At 43.3% G+C, this 18,178-nt stretch overlaps 1 protein-coding gene across 8 annotated transcripts in view; it reads right to left on the reverse strand.

The window, feature by feature from the left end:
• USF1 (upstream transcription factor 1) overlaps nucleotides 1-18,178 on the reverse strand; it is a 60,929-nt gene that overhangs the window by 11,487 nt on the left and 31,264 nt on the right. For 4 of the 8 annotated variants that reach the window (XM_069218266.1, XM_069218262.1, XM_069218267.1 and 1 more), the window contains 2 exons: nucleotides 9,869-9,993; nucleotides 9,130-9,216 (listed from right to left, as the gene is read on the reverse strand). In XM_069218266.1, coding sequence (XP_069074367.1) covers nucleotides 9,130-9,216; nucleotides 9,869-9,993 — 212 coding nt within the window. The remainder of the gene's footprint in view (nucleotides 1-9,129; nucleotides 9,217-9,868; nucleotides 9,994-18,178) is intronic. The other 4 variants (XM_069218268.1, XM_069218265.1, XM_069218270.1 and 1 more) reach the window with 2 other exon arrangements.

Raw genomic sequence — 18,178 nt, forward strand, 5'->3', positions numbered from 1 at the left:
GCCATTGCATCCCACCACCTTTCTAGGGAGCATAGGGCATGGCCCATCTTGCTCGGTTGTATGTCACTATCCAGCACCTATGTATGTTCATCTGATAACTGAGGGACATTGATGTCGGCAAGGAAGACTTTAATATCAGAAATTTTTACAATGCCTCTTGGTGGAGCACAGGTTCTCACAGTACTTAGTGAATCCCTCCGCTATGTCGTCTGGGTCAGACTTCGCCTCTCCGCCAGCAGTAGTCATGCGCAGGACCCAGTTGCGGGTCTGGTCTCTGTTTTCCAGCCATGCAAACAGCTTCCCTGCTTTATTGCTCACTTCGTATACCCTTCTTTGGGACAGTATATGCGATGCCCTTGCACTTTCTTCAGCCAGGTCTCTACACTCTTTCTGTTTTAGTCTAAGAGAGCAGGCACCCATTCAGTTTCGATTTAGGTGGAAGAAGCCAATATTGATAATCTTGAGACCAGTAACTGTCAGCCCATGGCAGATCTTCCCATTTTCAGAGGGCTCTTGGAAAGAGGGGCACTGATAAAAATTACCAAAACATCATTATCATAGCCATTCATCCACAGCCTGCCTAGATACTACCCACTAAGTCAATAGATTTACTTAGCAAAGAAACATTCCTTTCTCTACAGACAGCACATCAAAACATATAACGAGTCCAGTGTCTCTATGAAAACCACAAAAGTATTTAGGAAGTCATCCTGGACAAGGACATGTGTTGTGATGCCATGCTGACTGATTGTGTATATCACATCACAAATGACAGAACGTTAACAGAACAGACACTTAGTAGAGTCCTCGGTCAACTGCAGGTATCCAAAAGGCCTTCTCATCAAGCTCTGCATCATCAATGACCTATCCACACCAAGGTAGATGAATACCAATCTGGAGGACTAAACCTATGTGCAGGAGTTTAATTCAAGTTCAATCCATTAAAATCAACTGGACAAATGCAGAGATCCAAGTTCATTAAAAATAGGCTACTTTATTTGTGGAGTACCCCAGATATGATTAAGAAGAATTAAAATAATATCAAGTGGATGTTAGATGAGAAATGATGAACCATCCATCCACTTATATCTTGCACTCATATTTCTTACTTCTATGATGCCTCTACGGGTCAACAGCCTACATCAGGGTTACAGCTAGTGTTTTTCCCTGCCTAAACTTTGCTCATACCATGCACGATGTGGCATGTTAACCGTGATGTCATTCATGAGGTATTTATAGCGGTGCCTTTCAGGGTAACGGTTAGCGTTGAATCAGTTACTTAACTGGGGAATTTCTAGCCTTGGTATGGTTTGGATTATGAAATTATGTCACACTCCATTACCCTCCCAAACTGCCACCCTTACCTAATGTTTTATCACCGATTTTTAAGAATTATTCATATACTTTCTGTCAATCCACCCATGGTTGTTGAAAGGACCAAGAATGGAAAGGACTAGGTACCTCAATGTGCAAGGCCTTGGTCTTGTGTATGTTTAAGGATGGTTCTTTCCCTGTGGTGTGACTTCACAAAGTGTAAGAATCCAATTATTTTATAATGAAGGCCTTCAAAAAACAAATGCTTTCTCAGCTATCTTGAAAGTGAACACCAGGAGGTCACAAGATCTTCCAGATACATGGCTTAGACCATGGGCCAAGCTGGCAGCCTCCTGACCACCGCATTACGATGTTGTTCACGGCGGGCGGCATAGTTAGTGCGGCGGCTTTGGCTTCGACTCTAAGGAAGAGCAGAGGCCAATGCCAGCTGCACTGACTGCGTCACCAGCACAGTCGGTGTGTGGACTGTTGCAATGGCAGACAGTGCATATACCGCCTGTGCTGTGAGGGAGGTTAGTGCACTACCCACAACATGGGCAATATCAGTGCAGGGGCCCGCGTGGCCCCTTTCCTGTCTTCATGCCGACCTTTCCATGGCATTGACCACACAATGAAAAGGGTGGTGGAAGGGCAGATTATATGGACGGCGGTGCCACTGCCAGCACCGCCTCCATATTCAGCTGCTCTCCCGACCCCTGCGGTGGGTCAGGAGTGGGCGGTGGCAGTGTTTCCGTGGCAGTCCGACCGCCACCATTCAAATAAGGCGGTTGGACCACCACAGGAAGCGGCGGTCGCAGTGCAACAGGACATACGGCGGTCTTCGGACTGCCGTACTCATAATCAGGCCCTTAATGCTTGTCAATAACAAATGGAAAATGTCTAAATAATGTGCGTACTGTTTGTCTGTGTCTTGTTTTTATGATCCATCTAGGTATGGACAAAACTGCTCTCAAAAAGAATTTGTCAAGAGACAGCAGCACAGATTGGCTCTTGAGAAGACGCAGGACCAGCAGATGACTCTGAAGAGGCCTTTTATGAAGGTTCCTACCCTCGGAGGTGGATCAATCTCCCTTTTGGACATTTGGTTTGGGAAATGTAAAACTTCTTGATAGTATGGCTATCAAATGCATCACATGAACAAACAACCTTGATTCTTAGATTCTCTACGTCCATGAGAGGAAACTTCAAACAGAGAAGGCATGGTGTTTTAACAAAATTCTTTTTGCAGGATATATTAAAAAACTCCAAAGATTCCCTTTCAGAACAAAACACCAAACAAAAGATGTTGAATTCATAAATATATTTTACATCAAATACGAAGCGGTGCAGTCCTGTGTTTATAGATCCTATCTGCAGGACCCTAAAACGCAATCAGTAAAAGCATTTGGATAAAGAGGCGAGTCCTGGAGCATAAAGCCATAGTGATGTTTTTTCTCTTTGCAAACAACTTCTGGATATATCTGTCCCTTTATTTGTTCAATATTTAGCAAATCTTCTGGTATGATGTAAAGAGGTTTGTGGTTAAAGGAAGATTAGAACATTGGAATGTTGCTAGCTCCATTGAAAACAATGGAGTGCTGCGGGCTTTTACTGGCCGGTAAAAGCCCACAGCGCCAACATTCCAATGTTCGCTTTGTTCACAGCAGCAGCTGTGAACAAAGCCTCACGGAGCCCGAGGGGATTTTAATCCCCTCGGGCTCCGTGATTTTTTTTTTTTTTTATAGAACATTCTGCCCTGAGTGGCAGAATGTTCTAATAGCCTTAGAACCCGCCGTAGCGGGCTCTACCGGCTATTAAAGTCCCTTTCCCTTGTTAAATGCCCTCGCCTTCGGCTCGGGCATTTAACGCGGGGAGCGGGCCTTTAATAGCCGGTAGAGCCCGCTACGGCGGGTTCTAAGGCTATATGAAACCCTTAATGGGAAGAAACCCTTGATAAAAACCACATAGAACACAAGACTCAAGCAGAAGCTTAGAAATTCCCATCATGGCCAAATGCATTATTGAAGGTTAATTTATTAATTATTATTTGTTTACTATGTGCTAATTCCCAAAAACGTACCCATTCATAATAGATGCCCCTTGCTACTCTTATCAACCAGCTGTAATGAAATTCTGTCATTAAAAGTTCCTATTCGGCAATAACACAGTACTACTTATGGGCAAATGCTCTTCCGCTTTACCATGGGTTAGGCTGTCTCTGGACCTATACAAATAGTGTTTAATAAATTTAAAATGCAACAGTAGATAAACAGCAATTGACAACAACTAAGGAGATCATTAACGCCACATTTATTCCTGTTATTACGTATTCAGATCTATAAAGAAAAAAATAGCAGCTAGGGAAAAAATAATTAAACAAGGGTACAATTAGCAACATCCACAATGCGTGGCCATGTGAAATTAAGAAAGACAATAAACAATGCATGGTCAGTTTCCTTTCTAACCAAACCCAATAAGAAATAATAAAAAAAAAATAGAACCAATACATGATACATTTCTGCATAGATCCTTTGCTAAAAGTCAATGAAAAGCTCCATAGATACTGTCAGAATTGGTTAAAAAAATGTGTATTGAAGGATTAGGCCAACTAGTTTCTTGCAAGGTCCAGTATGGGACATACCCCCACATTTGGAAATAAAGGTAAGGACTTATATGTAATATCAGTCACAATAGCACTGGCCATGGAAATCAGATTCAACTCACCTCTGGTTACAGAAACTTGATAATGCTCTCTCACTTACTCAAGATGAAGCCCACAACTGTCTTAAAGCTAAACAGATCTCAAAAATTAAAAAAAAAAATCCATTGAACCACAAGATCTAAGTTTCATCTTTACCATTCTTGCCTATAGTACTTAAAAACTTAACTCTTGAAATTAAACAGAACTGCAAAGACAGGAAACTAACATTCTAGTCCTGGTCTCTCTTTCAAGTAGTAAACAAGGATACCTTTCTGTTGCGTTATGTGCATTTTATTAGCGCACTTTAACCCATGAGAGTATACCGGTTATTTGCGTGTGAGTGAAGGCTAGCTTCCTGGGGACTTATGCAAAGAACCATTCCTTTAGCTTAGAAGAGATGAGGAGGCCCCACTATGGTATGGGAGGCTGTTCGATGCTTTAGGAGTGATGTATGAGGAGGCGTGACCTCATTTTCTTTTGTTCATGTGTGGGACATTTGCTAGTGAGAGTTCAACTGAGTGGAGGTGTCTGGGGGTGGTGGAGATGTACGTAGCTGTTCAGGTACGCTGGGCCTGTGTTGTGTAGTGCTCTGTAAGTGAGGGTGATAAGTTTAAACTGGCATTTTCTAGGCTGCCTATAGCCTTTTTGTGAGTTTCTTGGAGATTCATGCATAGAGGGCGTTCCATTACTCTAGCTTGCTGGTGATGAATGTTTAAGTGACTGTTTTCCTGATGTTGTTTGGCATTCACTTGTAGATCTTTCTCAACATCCTCAGGGTGTGGAAGCTGGATGTGGCAATGGTTTTTATCTGGGCGGTCATGTCCAACTTAGCAGATAATGATCATGAGATTTCTTGTATGTGGGCTGCGGGTGGGAGTGGTTTCGAGGAGAGTCATCCTTTCCGAAGATCACCACTTCGGACTGGTCAGTGTTCCGATTGAGGCTAAGTCGAAAATGTTTCTGGTGTTGGGTGTTCTGACTGAGAGGGAAAGTGTCAGTTTTGTGTCTTTGTTGTAGGTGAGTATGTTGATGTGTGCTCGGATGAAGCCTGCTAGCAGAGTCATGTTGATGGTGAAGAGGGTTGGGATAAGCAAGAGCCTTGCAGGACTCCACACAGGAGTTTCTGAGCTTCTAACTAAGGTGGCATGTTGATTGTTTGGGTTCTCCTTTGGAAAAAAGGTTCAGAGCTATTGGAGGGTGGGCGTTTGGATGCCAGACTCATTAAGCCGCCTCATTAGGATTGGATGCGATACTATATCGAAGGCTGCAGACATGTTTAGTAAGATAAAGGCTGCATTTTTTCCTCTGTCAAAGATCACTCAGATGTAGTCTGTTGATGCAGTGAGGGCTGACTCCATACTGTGGTTTGGTCTGAATCCTGATTGCATGGTGAAAGGAGCTGGTGGTTGGTGAGATGGTTGGTGAGGCATCGGCTCCGTGCTTTTTCCAGGACTTTGGCTTGGTATGACAGAAGGGAGTTTGGTCTTTAGTTTGCAAGCTTGGTTGGGTCTGCATGGTTCTCTAAACTGTACATAGAGCCCTATTGTCACTCTTTAAAACCATCTGTATGCTGAATACACAACCTTCTGTTAAAAGTTCTTGAACTGATGGCATCATCATTGTGGCACAGATTACTGAACGCAGCCAGCTATGAATGACCCACCAACATCATACATTCCGAAAATCTAATAGAACATATCGGTTGAGTTACAATTTCGGGACTAACATCCCTGCCCAATTTGGTTAGATTATCTCAAATATTTCAGTCCAAGCCTGTTATCACAAGAGTACAGAAACCTTCAATTTCATTCTTGAAGAGACGATTTAAGATGCCTGCATAAATAATCTTTCCAGAAGTGCTCAATACCATTTGGGACTACTTTGAAGGGCACATTGTGTTTGAAATAGCAGTGCTGTCTGGCTATTATCCACAATGGACTATGGTAATTCCCTATATCAGGCACACTCTGTTTAGCTAGCTCATTTTTCAAAACAAAGTTACTAATGGTGGCATGGTTAGGCACCTGGTGCAGAAGGTAGGACCTAATACTTATCATTGAAACAGAGGAATTTGCAAGGCACATTGTCTGGTCTACACTGTGCTTCATTCTGGTTTGACCAATTACCCAATGCATAGAACAACTATCTTGCCTTTTGAAGCTCACAATTTAGTCTTACATAGTGTCTGCTTTCAAGAAATAACACTTTGAACCAATCTAGCGCTAGTATCATGCCAAAGATTTAGAAACCCTTCAAGCCAATTCATCCTGCCTGCCTTCACAAAAGGAACAAAAGGTGTTCTATTTCAATTGCATTGTTTAGGTTTGAATGTTATTCAGTCTCTGTCAACATCTGCAAATACCACAGCTTTCCTTTCAGAATGATGAAGTGTTAGTTTTAGGATGATTTATTTCCAGAATAATTTTTCTATTTAAGTTTTTATTGTATACGTTCTCCTGAAAATGTATTTGCAATATTGTTGCTCACTATCATTTCCATTCTTCCCACCTCTGAAATGTATGTTTACTTTGCTTGCCTTATAGTTCCCACAAATAGTGCTCATGAGTAATGTTCCCTACGCGCCTTGCTGGACTGTGCTTTTACTTCGGCTTTGGTGCTGTATACTATGTTGCAACTGTTCTATATCTGGTGCTTCAGCACCCCGAGAACCATATTTGCAGTATATAATAAAACTACAAAAATACAATGTTACAAACCCATTCTGTGATGCCGCTTTAAATTCGAGTATACATGACTCTTAAACTAAAGCCAGGGATACAGCAAATGACATTACATTTTTAACAGAAACAATTTTTGCACAAAAGAACAATTAGGACTTGTATTAATACATTTTTAGCAAGAAAATATATTAGTGATTGAAATCTAGTTTGCAACCAGACTTATGTGTAGTGCTACTTTCAATACTACTGGATAAGACATTTATTAAACTTTGTCAAGTGAAAGCTTGCCAACTTTGATTTAGGCATAGAATAAGCATCTAGCACATTTTCTCATTTGCAAACAAATAATTCCTTTACAATAGCCAATGAAGAGTGCTAGTTTGAATGCAAAGCGCTGAAACAGGTGGAAGGGACCCAGGCTATGTCATCTTATGAAATGTAAGACAAAAGCAAGAGCAGGAGAAATGCTGTAGTCGATCAGCAGGCCATAAATAAAATAGAAACTGTATGGTTCTTAACTGTGGGCGCAGCAACCAAGAGGGTCAATACAGCACAAGATATGGTACACTTTCATCTACAGTAACAGGTAGCACAATTTGTCAACTTTAACCCTGCTAGAAGATTTGCATTGAGTAAAACAGGATGTAGTAAACCTTCAGGATGTGCTCGAAGGTCCTAGCTTTTAGAAGAAAATGCTGTTGGTCTAAAAATATTTTCAAATGAGCCAAATATTTTCACTATTCAATGCTAGTACGCTGCTAACAGCAAAATGGGTGCAGTTCAAAGAAATGACATGGAATTATTCTAGACTTCCTGGTTGCTCATCTGTTCTAGTAAAACACTTGGGGCTTTCTATCAGAAGTTCGGACTCGGATAAAAAGATGGATAAGAATGTACACGTATTTGCTTGAAAAAAGGCAGATTGGAATGGTATCCCTTTTTGAATGCCATTCCTTTAGCAAGGTGTTAGCTAACTTCTTCCTTGTAGGGTTGCAATAGCGAGTTATATTTCAAAGCTATTCTTTGATGGGAATTCAGCTTACCAAGTATTCAATCTGAGAGGTCATAGTGCCAAAGTAATATGACTATTGGCTATTTACAAAGTATTTGGAGTCTGTGCAGACTGAAATAAGGAACGGAGAGGTCTAACACTGTTTTATTATTGATGACCTACTGACTGAATGTCCTGGTAAAAGGACTCTTGGAAAAGTTGTCTACATTCTCAAATGAATCAGTTTCTGAAATACTATTTTAATAAACAGCATAATTTATATTTAAGGTCCATTAATCATTTGCTATTTTTCGTCAAATTATGACGTTTTCATGCATTTTGGTTTTTTTTCAAATGAAGGCTTTGATCCTCTCAGAGATCCAGAAAATATTAATCCTTCAAATTTAAGAATATCAATTTCAAACAATGATAACAGCTAGGTCATCACTAGTGAAAGAAGAGAGAACTGTTGTATCTGCAAAGATTATTTCGGTCTTCGCCCAACAGTTTGTAATACATTTAATAGCATCTTAGGCGCACAACCAGATCAAGTCCATTGCTGGCCAACTTTGAAGAAAGCAGGTTATGCGTCATTTAAATAAACTAAGTAAAGCCTTTCTAAGTGTAAATGTTAATTGGCCTTAATAATAGGTTACCCCTAGAGCAACCATATGGTCCAGAGCAGTGGTTCCCAACCTGTGGTCCGGGGACCCCTGGGGGTCCGCAAAGCCTCTTCAGGGGGTCCGCGACTGCTCAGAAAATAAATTAAAACGAACAGATTAGGTCCCCAGCTTTCAGTAATGGCTTAGTAGGGGGTCCCCGGATTCCAATAATGATTCAGTGGGGGTCCCCGGGTTCCAGTAATGATTAAGTGGGGGTCCACAGATGAGAAAAGGTTGGGAACCACTGGTCCAGAGTATTGGTTAGAAGTTAATTCCAATGAAAAGTAAATCATTCGACTAAGAAGAGGTCCTGTCTCATATAAAGAAAGGAATCTCAACACAAGAATTCATACTTCAAATCTCCAGACAACACCCTCTGAAATATGATGTATGGACACTATCTTAGAATTTAAACAGCCCTCTTTTAAGAGTTCATCTTTATTAGTACCTGCAAATCTCACATGGTCTCTAAGATATTAGCTTACTGAGTTCTTAACATTTAGTAGGTTTGGCAACAGCAGAGGCAACATTGGCCATTTAGGACTAATTTCAAGTACCGAGTCATGTGCATCTGTTAAAACTGCTAACCTCAATAGACATATTATTCAAGGCTTAAAGGCAGAGAAGCTGATGCTATGGATTTTAGGATTTACTCTTTAAAGAGAATGAAACAATATGGCCAAACAAAATAGGAATAGGGAGGAAAACATGAAGAAAGAATTGTTTTTGAATTGAAGCAATACTGTCCTCTCAAAAGCCTTCTAAATATCTTTTGCTTACCGACTGGGAGGAGTTTGCCTCTGACTCTGCAGACCCTACGTCGTTGAGGTTTTGGGAGCTGTCTGCCAGACTTTGGGAAAGAGGTCCCTGAAATATTAAGGGAAGAAATAAAAACATTTGTATAAGTTTTCATGGAGCCCTGGGCAACGCATGTGAGGCAGCCAATGGATGACTAAATTAGACAGCTGTGTGCCCTCAACGTACATCCATGCTACTACAGAAAAAAAAAGTATTTTCAGCAAATGTAATAAGTATGTATATGAAGATATTTAAAAGCAATAGTCCTTTCAAGCACTCGCTAATAGCAGATCAAATGATCTAAGATAAGGTATGCCAAGTAAAGACTGTTGGCAATGTTAAGCCACATGCAGAGAAATACAATTTAACAAAACGGCACCATATTCCGGTGCCTCATAACTGGATACATAAAAACCTCAAACTACACAGTCTTTGTGCTACCTGTTTCTGGAGATGAAGGTATACAGTATATCAATAGGCCACCATGGAATGAACAAACCCAAGCTCTTTCAATTTCAGGTGCAAATACAAAAAAGAAGAGCTGTTTCAGTGGTGCACCAAGTCAGACAGAAAAAAAAGACTGAAGTGCAAAATAGTTCAGGAGTCCAATTACGGCTGTTACCTGGAAACATTACTAGCATATACGCTAAACTACAAGCTGTATTGGAAATGTGACCTACTGCACCAAAAATATCACAAAAACACACAAAAAAACACTTACCCCTGCTAGTTGGCATGTGGAATCCCTTACCTGCCCCGATTTGGTGTTCTCCATGGAGCAGTCTGGGATAATTTTAGAAAGCTGAACAATCCAGTTATTAATCTTGTCCCGGCGCCGGCGTTCCACTGGGAGCGGAAAAAACAAAAACCCAAAAGATGTTAATTTTGTTCTCCTTTGACGTACATGACATTTTCTTCTAAATGTGGTCCAAGACCCTAAGCATAAAAATCTATTAACTAAGCATTAAAATATGGACGTATACACTATCATCACAAGTGTAAACTGAATAATATTCATACAAATCTGCAGGACTAAGGTTACATTTTGCATATGTGAAAGGAATACCCTGTAGATAATCCATCAAAGCAGAAATAAACACAAAGTTAAATGATCTCTCTTTCTGACTGAGCACGAGTGCTTTAATTCCCTGTACAGGGCCATCAAAAATTAGGGAAGAGCACTTACCTGTTATGTTTCTGGTCCATAATTATTATTATTAGTTTTTTTAATCAATACTAAAAAAATATCTCTACCCATGACCATAAATGGGCAACATTTTAGTATGTCACATTTTCAGTTTCTAAATTCTCTTTTTTTAAACAAAAAACAGCTGAAGCCAGTTGTGACTTTTGGTCTGGTTCCTTTAATGAATCCAGTAGATCTACTGGACTAAAATGCACCGCAGTCACAGTTAGGCAGACTTTTCAAGGGACAAACAATAACGTACCCAAATCGATTTCAAGCTATGCTCATGATTTAGCAGGGAAGTGGGTGGAAACCAAATTCTAAGGAAAATACTTGGTATGGAAAAGTGGAATTACAGATCAAAATTTAAATCAGCATGGCATTTTCTGTGATATTCATCAACATTTGAATAGATAAGCAAGGTCATCCCGTAGCCACATAGGAGCGGCCTGCAACACTAATTTGCTTGTTTTAGAGTCCTGGTCAATGCAGTAATGACTGGCAAAGCCAGGTGTCTGCTCTGCAAACTTAAGCAACTGAAGTCATGGTTAAGCTGAAATGCCTTTTGGTAAATGAGCCCTGTATATACTTGGAAATGGCCTTTCAATAAATTGCAGAAAACCATTCATCTAGCCAAAATGTTGGTGAAGTCGAACCAACAGAGCAAGACCCATAATTTACAAAAAGTTATTTTGATCAAGGTATTAACTTGGACCTTTTTGACGTCGTAGAGTTGAAAAGATCTCTCTGCACAAGAGTTATTTTTTTGAAAAAAAAAAAAAACAACAACAAAAAAACCAGGGGCGGATGAAAAAATATAATATGACTTTAGGGGTTGAGGGACATGAGTTTAAAGTAATGGAATTCAGTGTTACCTTGTCTAATGCATGAAACCTGACTAAAACTCACTATTCTCGGACTGCCACACTCGTAATGAGGGGTCCTGTGTTGTCGGTAGATGTAACGGATTTAGAACAGCTTGCATTTCTCTCGCCATATTGAGTGATACATTTATTGGTGGTGTTAGGGTCTGGTATGGGATGATATTCTTTCTCTCGCAACTACAAATAGAGAAATAGTGGCATGGAGCTATCTGTTCCTTCGATACCTTGGGACCCATGGCAGGTTCATTCTTAAAAAAACTGCTCCTGTCTAAGCAGGAAAAATAGTTTTTCTGTGTGTTGGAAGAAATCATGGGTTAGGGAGGTGGAGCTTAAAAGCACAAGCCTTTTATCATTTTATACAAAGGTTTTACTCATAGGTCTTTTATGTACTGTCATTGTTTTTTAAAGGTCCCCTCTCACCCAGCTGTTGCCTGGAAATGGTAAGAATTAAGAAGTAATTCGACTGAAGTAGCTGGTACTTCACCATGGGCGGTTGGCAATGCTGTTTCCCTTTGCTGCTGGTAGCCTGCATCTATAATCTTGGTTTTCTTTTAATAGGTCTGGTTCTGTAATCTTTACTAGTATGTGTGTAAACTTGCAGATGGGTTTTATGTATGTCTTGAACTGGACTCTTATTACAGTTTTTTCACTTCTGGATATCCGCGTTCACATGAAACTGAGGAAGACTAAATCCAGTGAATGGGGACCCTGCATCTTATGTTGAGCATTCTGGCTGAGTTGTGATCATTAAAGTTTCCCTAGGACGACATCTTTAGTAAGAACGATCAGAAGCCAATTTCTCTTCATCTTCACTTTTTACTTTTCTGATGATCGGTACTGGGTTGCCGTACATAACTGCTGTGAAACTATTCCTAAAATCATAAGGTAAATTGGTGCCGTAGGTGTCAGAGTTCAGTCACACTGACCAGGCGCCCATGGAACTAATTGTAAAGAAAAATAATAAGACTGTCTTTCAAATCGTTTTTCTACAGTAAATAAATTAGGATGCCCTTTTTGATCCTTGGTATCTTGTGATGAAGTACCATAAAATTATGTGCTAAAGGAGGTGCAGCGTCACAAAAGCAGAGCTGCATTGGTAGTACTGGTGGTAAATTCCCCTCTTGCACTCGAAAAGCATGGACATGTGGCCTCTTTCTCACAGGACGGTGGGTGGTAAGTTTATCTCAAGGTTTGGTGTTGGTTCTACGTGAATCCTCAATAGAAAAATATAAGTCGAGAGCAAGTTGCAACGTCGAGTAGGATCTGAACAGCAAAGAAAGTCTTGATGTTGAACCGGTTCCAAGCAGGGCTGTTAATGGTACATGTCTTAACCAGAGACCAGAAATTAATGGTATCAGGCTGGGACTCATCAAGTCACCTCTATAGACACTACTACTTTGTTGTGAACCCAAATATCTTCTTTCTTATGCCAAAGACCCAGTGTGGTCCTCAGGACACCTCTCTCCTAACCTTTAAGCCTCCGTGTGACTACACTAGACAAATGTTACAGTCCTCAGTGGTGTTAGTCTAGGACAGACACTTCACTCTGTTATCACAGACACTTCCAGTCTTTGGTTTTCGTGTAACACTCATTTTTTGATTGTTTGTTTCTCTTGGCTTGCTCCCATTGAGGTAAGCAAATTAATACAGACAGAGGGCAAAGACAAAAAGGTTAAAACCTGGGAAAAAGTGTAGAAAGCTGGCTATCTATGTAGTATACCAATGTAGGGGTACACTAGGAAGGTATTTCAGGCAACCCTTATTACTTTATAGGAGTTAAAGTAATAACCCTAAAAGCTCTCTTTTGTAGTAGTGTGGGTGAGCAGTTTAGGCTTATCGGAGGATAGTGTTAAGCATTTATTGCACACATAGAGCCAGTAGGCAAGTTGCACACTCAATAGGGAAGTCTGACACCAATTTATGAAAATAACAGGCTTCAAGCGGTAATGTTATCCTATGGGGAATAAACATATAGTGCAAAGGGTCACTTAATTCCAGGAGAATAGACTTGTAAGTCATTGTTAAGTTGTGGGGCAAGGTCCAAGGCTGCACCAACAGGTCACCTCAGGTGGTACCGGGGTACTTCAAGGGGAAATGGTCTGTGGAAAAGAGGCTGCAAGCAGGGACTGGGGGGCAGTCCTGCTAAAGCCAAAGGGCGACTTCTGCCTTGAAAGTCTTGGGCACGCAGGGACACCATGGGCCCACTCAAAGTCGGGCTGAGGGGCTCATGTGCAGTGGTGCTCAGAAGCATCAGGTTGCGCTGCTGAAGACGCTCATGGTTCTCAGTTCCTGCAGAAAGAGGCTGCAGGCCACAGTCTAGGAAAACCCAAGGGTAGGCTCAGCTTTTGAGGGTCTCAGGACCACGCTGGCACTATTGCCCCCCCTTAGACTCAGGCTGAGGGGCTCGGGTGCAGTGGTGCCTCGAGGCGTCAGGCCGCAGCGGTCAGAGACTCACTCTGTGTCTTGGTGACCCAGTGAAGAGGAGAAACAGGGCAGTGGGGCAACTCGCAAGGCTAGCATTGTGGGTCCTAACGTCCTTCAACGCTAGGTCTGCCTTTGTGCTGTTGGAGTCTGGACTGGACCACCAACAAGTCTTGGTTGCTGCAAGAGGTCCAGTACCCCGGGTATAGGTGTCGGGAGACTCTGGGAGGGGTCAGCATCTCAGGACTTTGGAAAAGTGGCAGGGCTGGCCTCTTGAGTTCCAAATAATCTTCTCCTGGCTTGTTACTCCCTCGGTGGGCCCTATCGCCAACAGGTCAGAGTACCGGACTTTTTAAGAGGTGCCTGGAAATGCAGGGGAGCAGCTCCTTTGCTCCAAGGAAGATCTTTCCCAGTTGTTAAGGTGCTGGGCAGTCCACCAAAGGTTTTGGGGAAGATGCCCAGCTCTTTGCGAAGTTGGTACCAGCGATGGTCGAAGTGCAAGCAGCCTGGCAGGCTTTTGCGCCAATCTTGGTGCAGGTCTTTAGTTTTTGTTCTCTTTGGTCCTTCTTCTTTGTTCCTCAGTTCTCAGCAGTAGATCTGCTTTCTTGGAGTCAGGGGCCTCCTAAATACTAAATTGTGGGGTGCTACAGAGAGTTTAAGTTAGTAGCCAATTGGCTACTGTAAGGAAATGCCTCCTTGGCATGGTTACCCCCTGACTTTTTGCCTTTGCTGATGCTAAGTTTTGATTTGAAAGTGTGCCGAGGCCTGCTAACCAGGCCCCAGCACCAGTGTTCTTTCCCTAAACCTGTACTTGTGTTTTCACAATTGGCACACCCTGGCATCCAGGTAAGTCCCTTGTAACTGGTACCCCTGGTACCAAGGGCCCTGATGCCAGGGAAGGTCTCTAAGGGATGCAGCATGTCTTATGCCACCCTGGGGACCCCTCACTCAGCACAGACACACTGCTTGCCAGCTTGTGTGTGCTGGTGAGGACAAAACGAGTAAGTCGACATGGCACTCCCCTCAGGGTGCCATGCCAACCTCACACTGCCTATGCAGTATAGATAAGTCACCCTTCTAGCAGGCCTTACAGCCCTAAGGCAGGGTGCACTATACCATAGGTGAGGGCACAAGTGCATGAGCACTGTCCCCCTACAGTGTCTAAGCAAAATCTTAGACATTGTAAGTGCAGGGTAGCCATAAGAGTATATGGTCTAGGAGTCTGTCAAACACTAACTCCACAGCACCATAATGGCTACACTGAAAACTGGGAAGTTTGGTATCAAACTTCTCAGCACAATAAATGCACATTGATTCCAGTGTACATTTTATTGTAACATACACCCCAGAGGGCACCTTAGAGGTGCCCCCTGAAACCTAAACCGACTATCTGTGTAGGCTGACTAGTTCAAGCAGCCTACCACACACCAGACATGTTGCTGGCCACATGGGGAGAGTGCCTTTGTCACTCTGTGGCTAGTAACAAAGCCTGTACTGGGTGGAGGTGCTTCACACCTCCCCCTGCAGGAACTGTAACACCTGGCGGTGAGCCTCAAAAGCTCACCCCCTTTGTTACAGCACCACAGGGCACTCCAGCTAGTGGAGTTGCCCGCCCCCTCCGGCCACGGCCCCACTTTTAGCGGCAAGGCCGGAGGAGATAATGAGAATAACAAGGAGGAGTCACTGGCCAGTCAGAACAGCCCCTAAGGTGTCCTGAGGTGACTCTGACTTTTAGAAATCCTCCATCTTGCAGATGGAGGATTCCCCCAATGGGGATAGGAATGTGACCCCCTCCCCTTGGGAGGAGGCACAAAGAGGGTGTAGCCACCCTCAGGGCTAGTAGCCATTGGCTACTGCCCTCCCGGACCTAAACACACCCCTAAATTCTGTATTTAGGGGCTCCCCAGAACCTAGGAACTCAGATTCCTGCAACCTAAGAAGAAGAGGATTGCTAAGCTGAAAAACCCTGCAGAGAAGACGGAGACACCAACTGCTTTGGCCCCAGCTCTACCGGCCTGTCTCCCCACTTCTAAAGACACTGCTCCAGCGGCGCTTTTCCCAGGGACCAGCGACCTCTGAATCCTCAGAGGACTGCCCTGCTCTAGAAGGACCAAGAAACTCCAGAGGACAGCGGCTCTGTTCACCCAAGACTGCAACTTTGTTTCAAAGGAGCAACTTTAAAACAACTGCGTTTCCCGCCGGAAGCGTGAGACTTGCTACTCTGCACCCGACGCCCCCGGCTCGACTTGTGGAGAAACAACACTTCAGGGAGGACTCCCCGGCGACTACGAGACTGTGAGTAGCCAGAGTTGCCCCCACAGCGACACCTGCAGAGGGAATCCCGAGGCTCCCCCTGACCACGACTGCCTGCTTCCCAGATCCCGGCGCCTGGTAAAGACTCAGCACCTGCAGCCCCCAGGACCTGAAAGATCGAAACTCCAGTGCAGGAGTGACCCCCAGGAGGCCCTCTCCCTTGCCCAGGTGGTGGCTACCCCGAGGAGCCCCCCCCTTGCCTGCATCGCTGAAGAGACCCCTTGGTCTCCCATTGATTTCCATTGGAAACCCGACGTGTGTTGGCACACTGCACCCGGCCGCCCCCGTGCTGCTGAGGGTGTACTTTCTGTGCTAACTTGGGTCCCCCCCCCCCCCCCCGGTGCCCTACAAAACCCCCCTGGTCTGCCCTCCGAAGATGCGGGTACTTACCTGCTGGCAGACTGGAACCGGGGCACCCCCTTCTCCATTGAAGCCTATGCGTTTTGGGCACCACTTTGAACTCTGCACCTGACCGGCCCTGAGCGGCTGGTGTGGTAACTTTGGGGTTGCTCTGAACCCCCAACGGTGGGCTACCTTGGACCCAAACTTGAACCCCGTAGGTGGTTTACTTACCTGCAAAAACGAACTAACTCTTACTCCCCCTAGGAACTGTGAAAATTGCACTGTGTCTACTTTTAAAATAGCTATATGTGATTTATATGAAAACTGTGTATGCTATTTAGATTATTCAAAGTTCCTAAAGTACCTACCTGCAATACCTTTCATTTGAAGTATTACATGTAAAATTTGAACCTGTGGTTCTTAAAATAAACTAAGAAAAGATATTTTTCTATACAAAAACTTATTGGCCTGGAATTGTCTCTGAGTGTGTGTTCCTCATTTATTGCTTGTGTGTGTACAACAAATGCTTAACACTACTCCTTTGATAAGCCTACTGCTCGACCACACTACCACAAAATAGAGCATTAGTATTATCTCTTTTTGCCACTATCTTACCTCTAAGGGGAACCCTTGGACTCTGTGCATACTATTCCTTACTTTGAAATAGTGCATACAGAGCCAACTTCCTACAGCTACTTACCTCAGGGGTCACTACACCCCCATATGACCACATCCTGCAAGGAGTGGGCATAACCCGGACACATAGTTCCTAATTTCACCACACACAAGATGGTGATTCACTTCAGGTAGCCTACCCAAGGGGTGTGACTAGTCTGGCATTGTAACATGCCAAATGGGCCTCAGAGCAGGGGTTTGACTCTCCCCCCTCTCCCTGGACTTGGGAAAGCCGGAGTCGCATATCAAAAGATGACAAGGACATTGAAGTCCGTGCCCTTGGCATGCAGATTTATTAGCCATCCTGCCGAAGGTGGTGATAATACCTCCTGCCAGAGAGGGCATTGTTTCTGACCTCTGTGAGCTGGGGATCTCACCTGCAGGAGGTCAAAAACTTGTCTGTGGTGGCAGGCTGGTCGAGATCAGTCAGCCAGCACACTAGAGGGCTGGTAGGTTTACAGGGGCACCTCTAGGGTGCCCTCTGGGGTCATGTCATAATAATTCCAATAATGAATTCAGTGTGGATTTTTTAAGCTAAGGAGTTTGATACCAAACACCATAGTCTAGCTGGGTCACTTGTAATGACCAATCTCCAGTACATGTTTTAAGATGCCTGCCCGGTCACTTGCAACATCTAGTAATAGAACTAGACATCACAAGGGCATATCTGCTTATGCAGATTGACCCTGCTTCTATGCTTCGTGGCCTGTTGTAGGAATGACTCGCATATATTAGATTAAGTGATTTTGGCATGGCACACAATGTGTGTGCCATGTCATGTTTTCTCTCATGGTTTATACCATGATATGCAGTTTGCAGTGACATTCTTTGTGTAATTTGTGTGTGGGTCCCTTAGGGCGGCATAAGACATACTGCAGCCCTTAGGGTCCCTCTTTAATACCCATGCCCTAGGTACCATTTACTACAGAATTACAGGGGGGCTAAAGTTCTGTTCCAATTGTAAAACAACCTGGCATACCTTGCTCTAAAGGAAAGAGCGCTGGCACTGTGTGCGTGTGTTGTGGGGGGGGCGCGTACTACTGCAACAAAAATAATTGTTTTTCCAATACGTCTTTCCATAGAAAGAATAACATTTGTGAAACAGAGCAAACACAGGGAGGAAAAGTGAAGGAAAGGAAGTTAGAGTAAAATAAAAAAACTTATTTCAGAAAAATAATGTAACAAAAATAAATATATACCAGGCCACATG

The sequence above is a fragment of the Pleurodeles waltl genome, chromosome 12 (assembly GCF_031143425.1).
Source record: "Pleurodeles waltl isolate 20211129_DDA chromosome 12, aPleWal1.hap1.20221129, whole genome shotgun sequence".
Taxonomy (NCBI): domain Eukaryota; kingdom Metazoa; phylum Chordata; class Amphibia; order Caudata; family Salamandridae; genus Pleurodeles; species Pleurodeles waltl.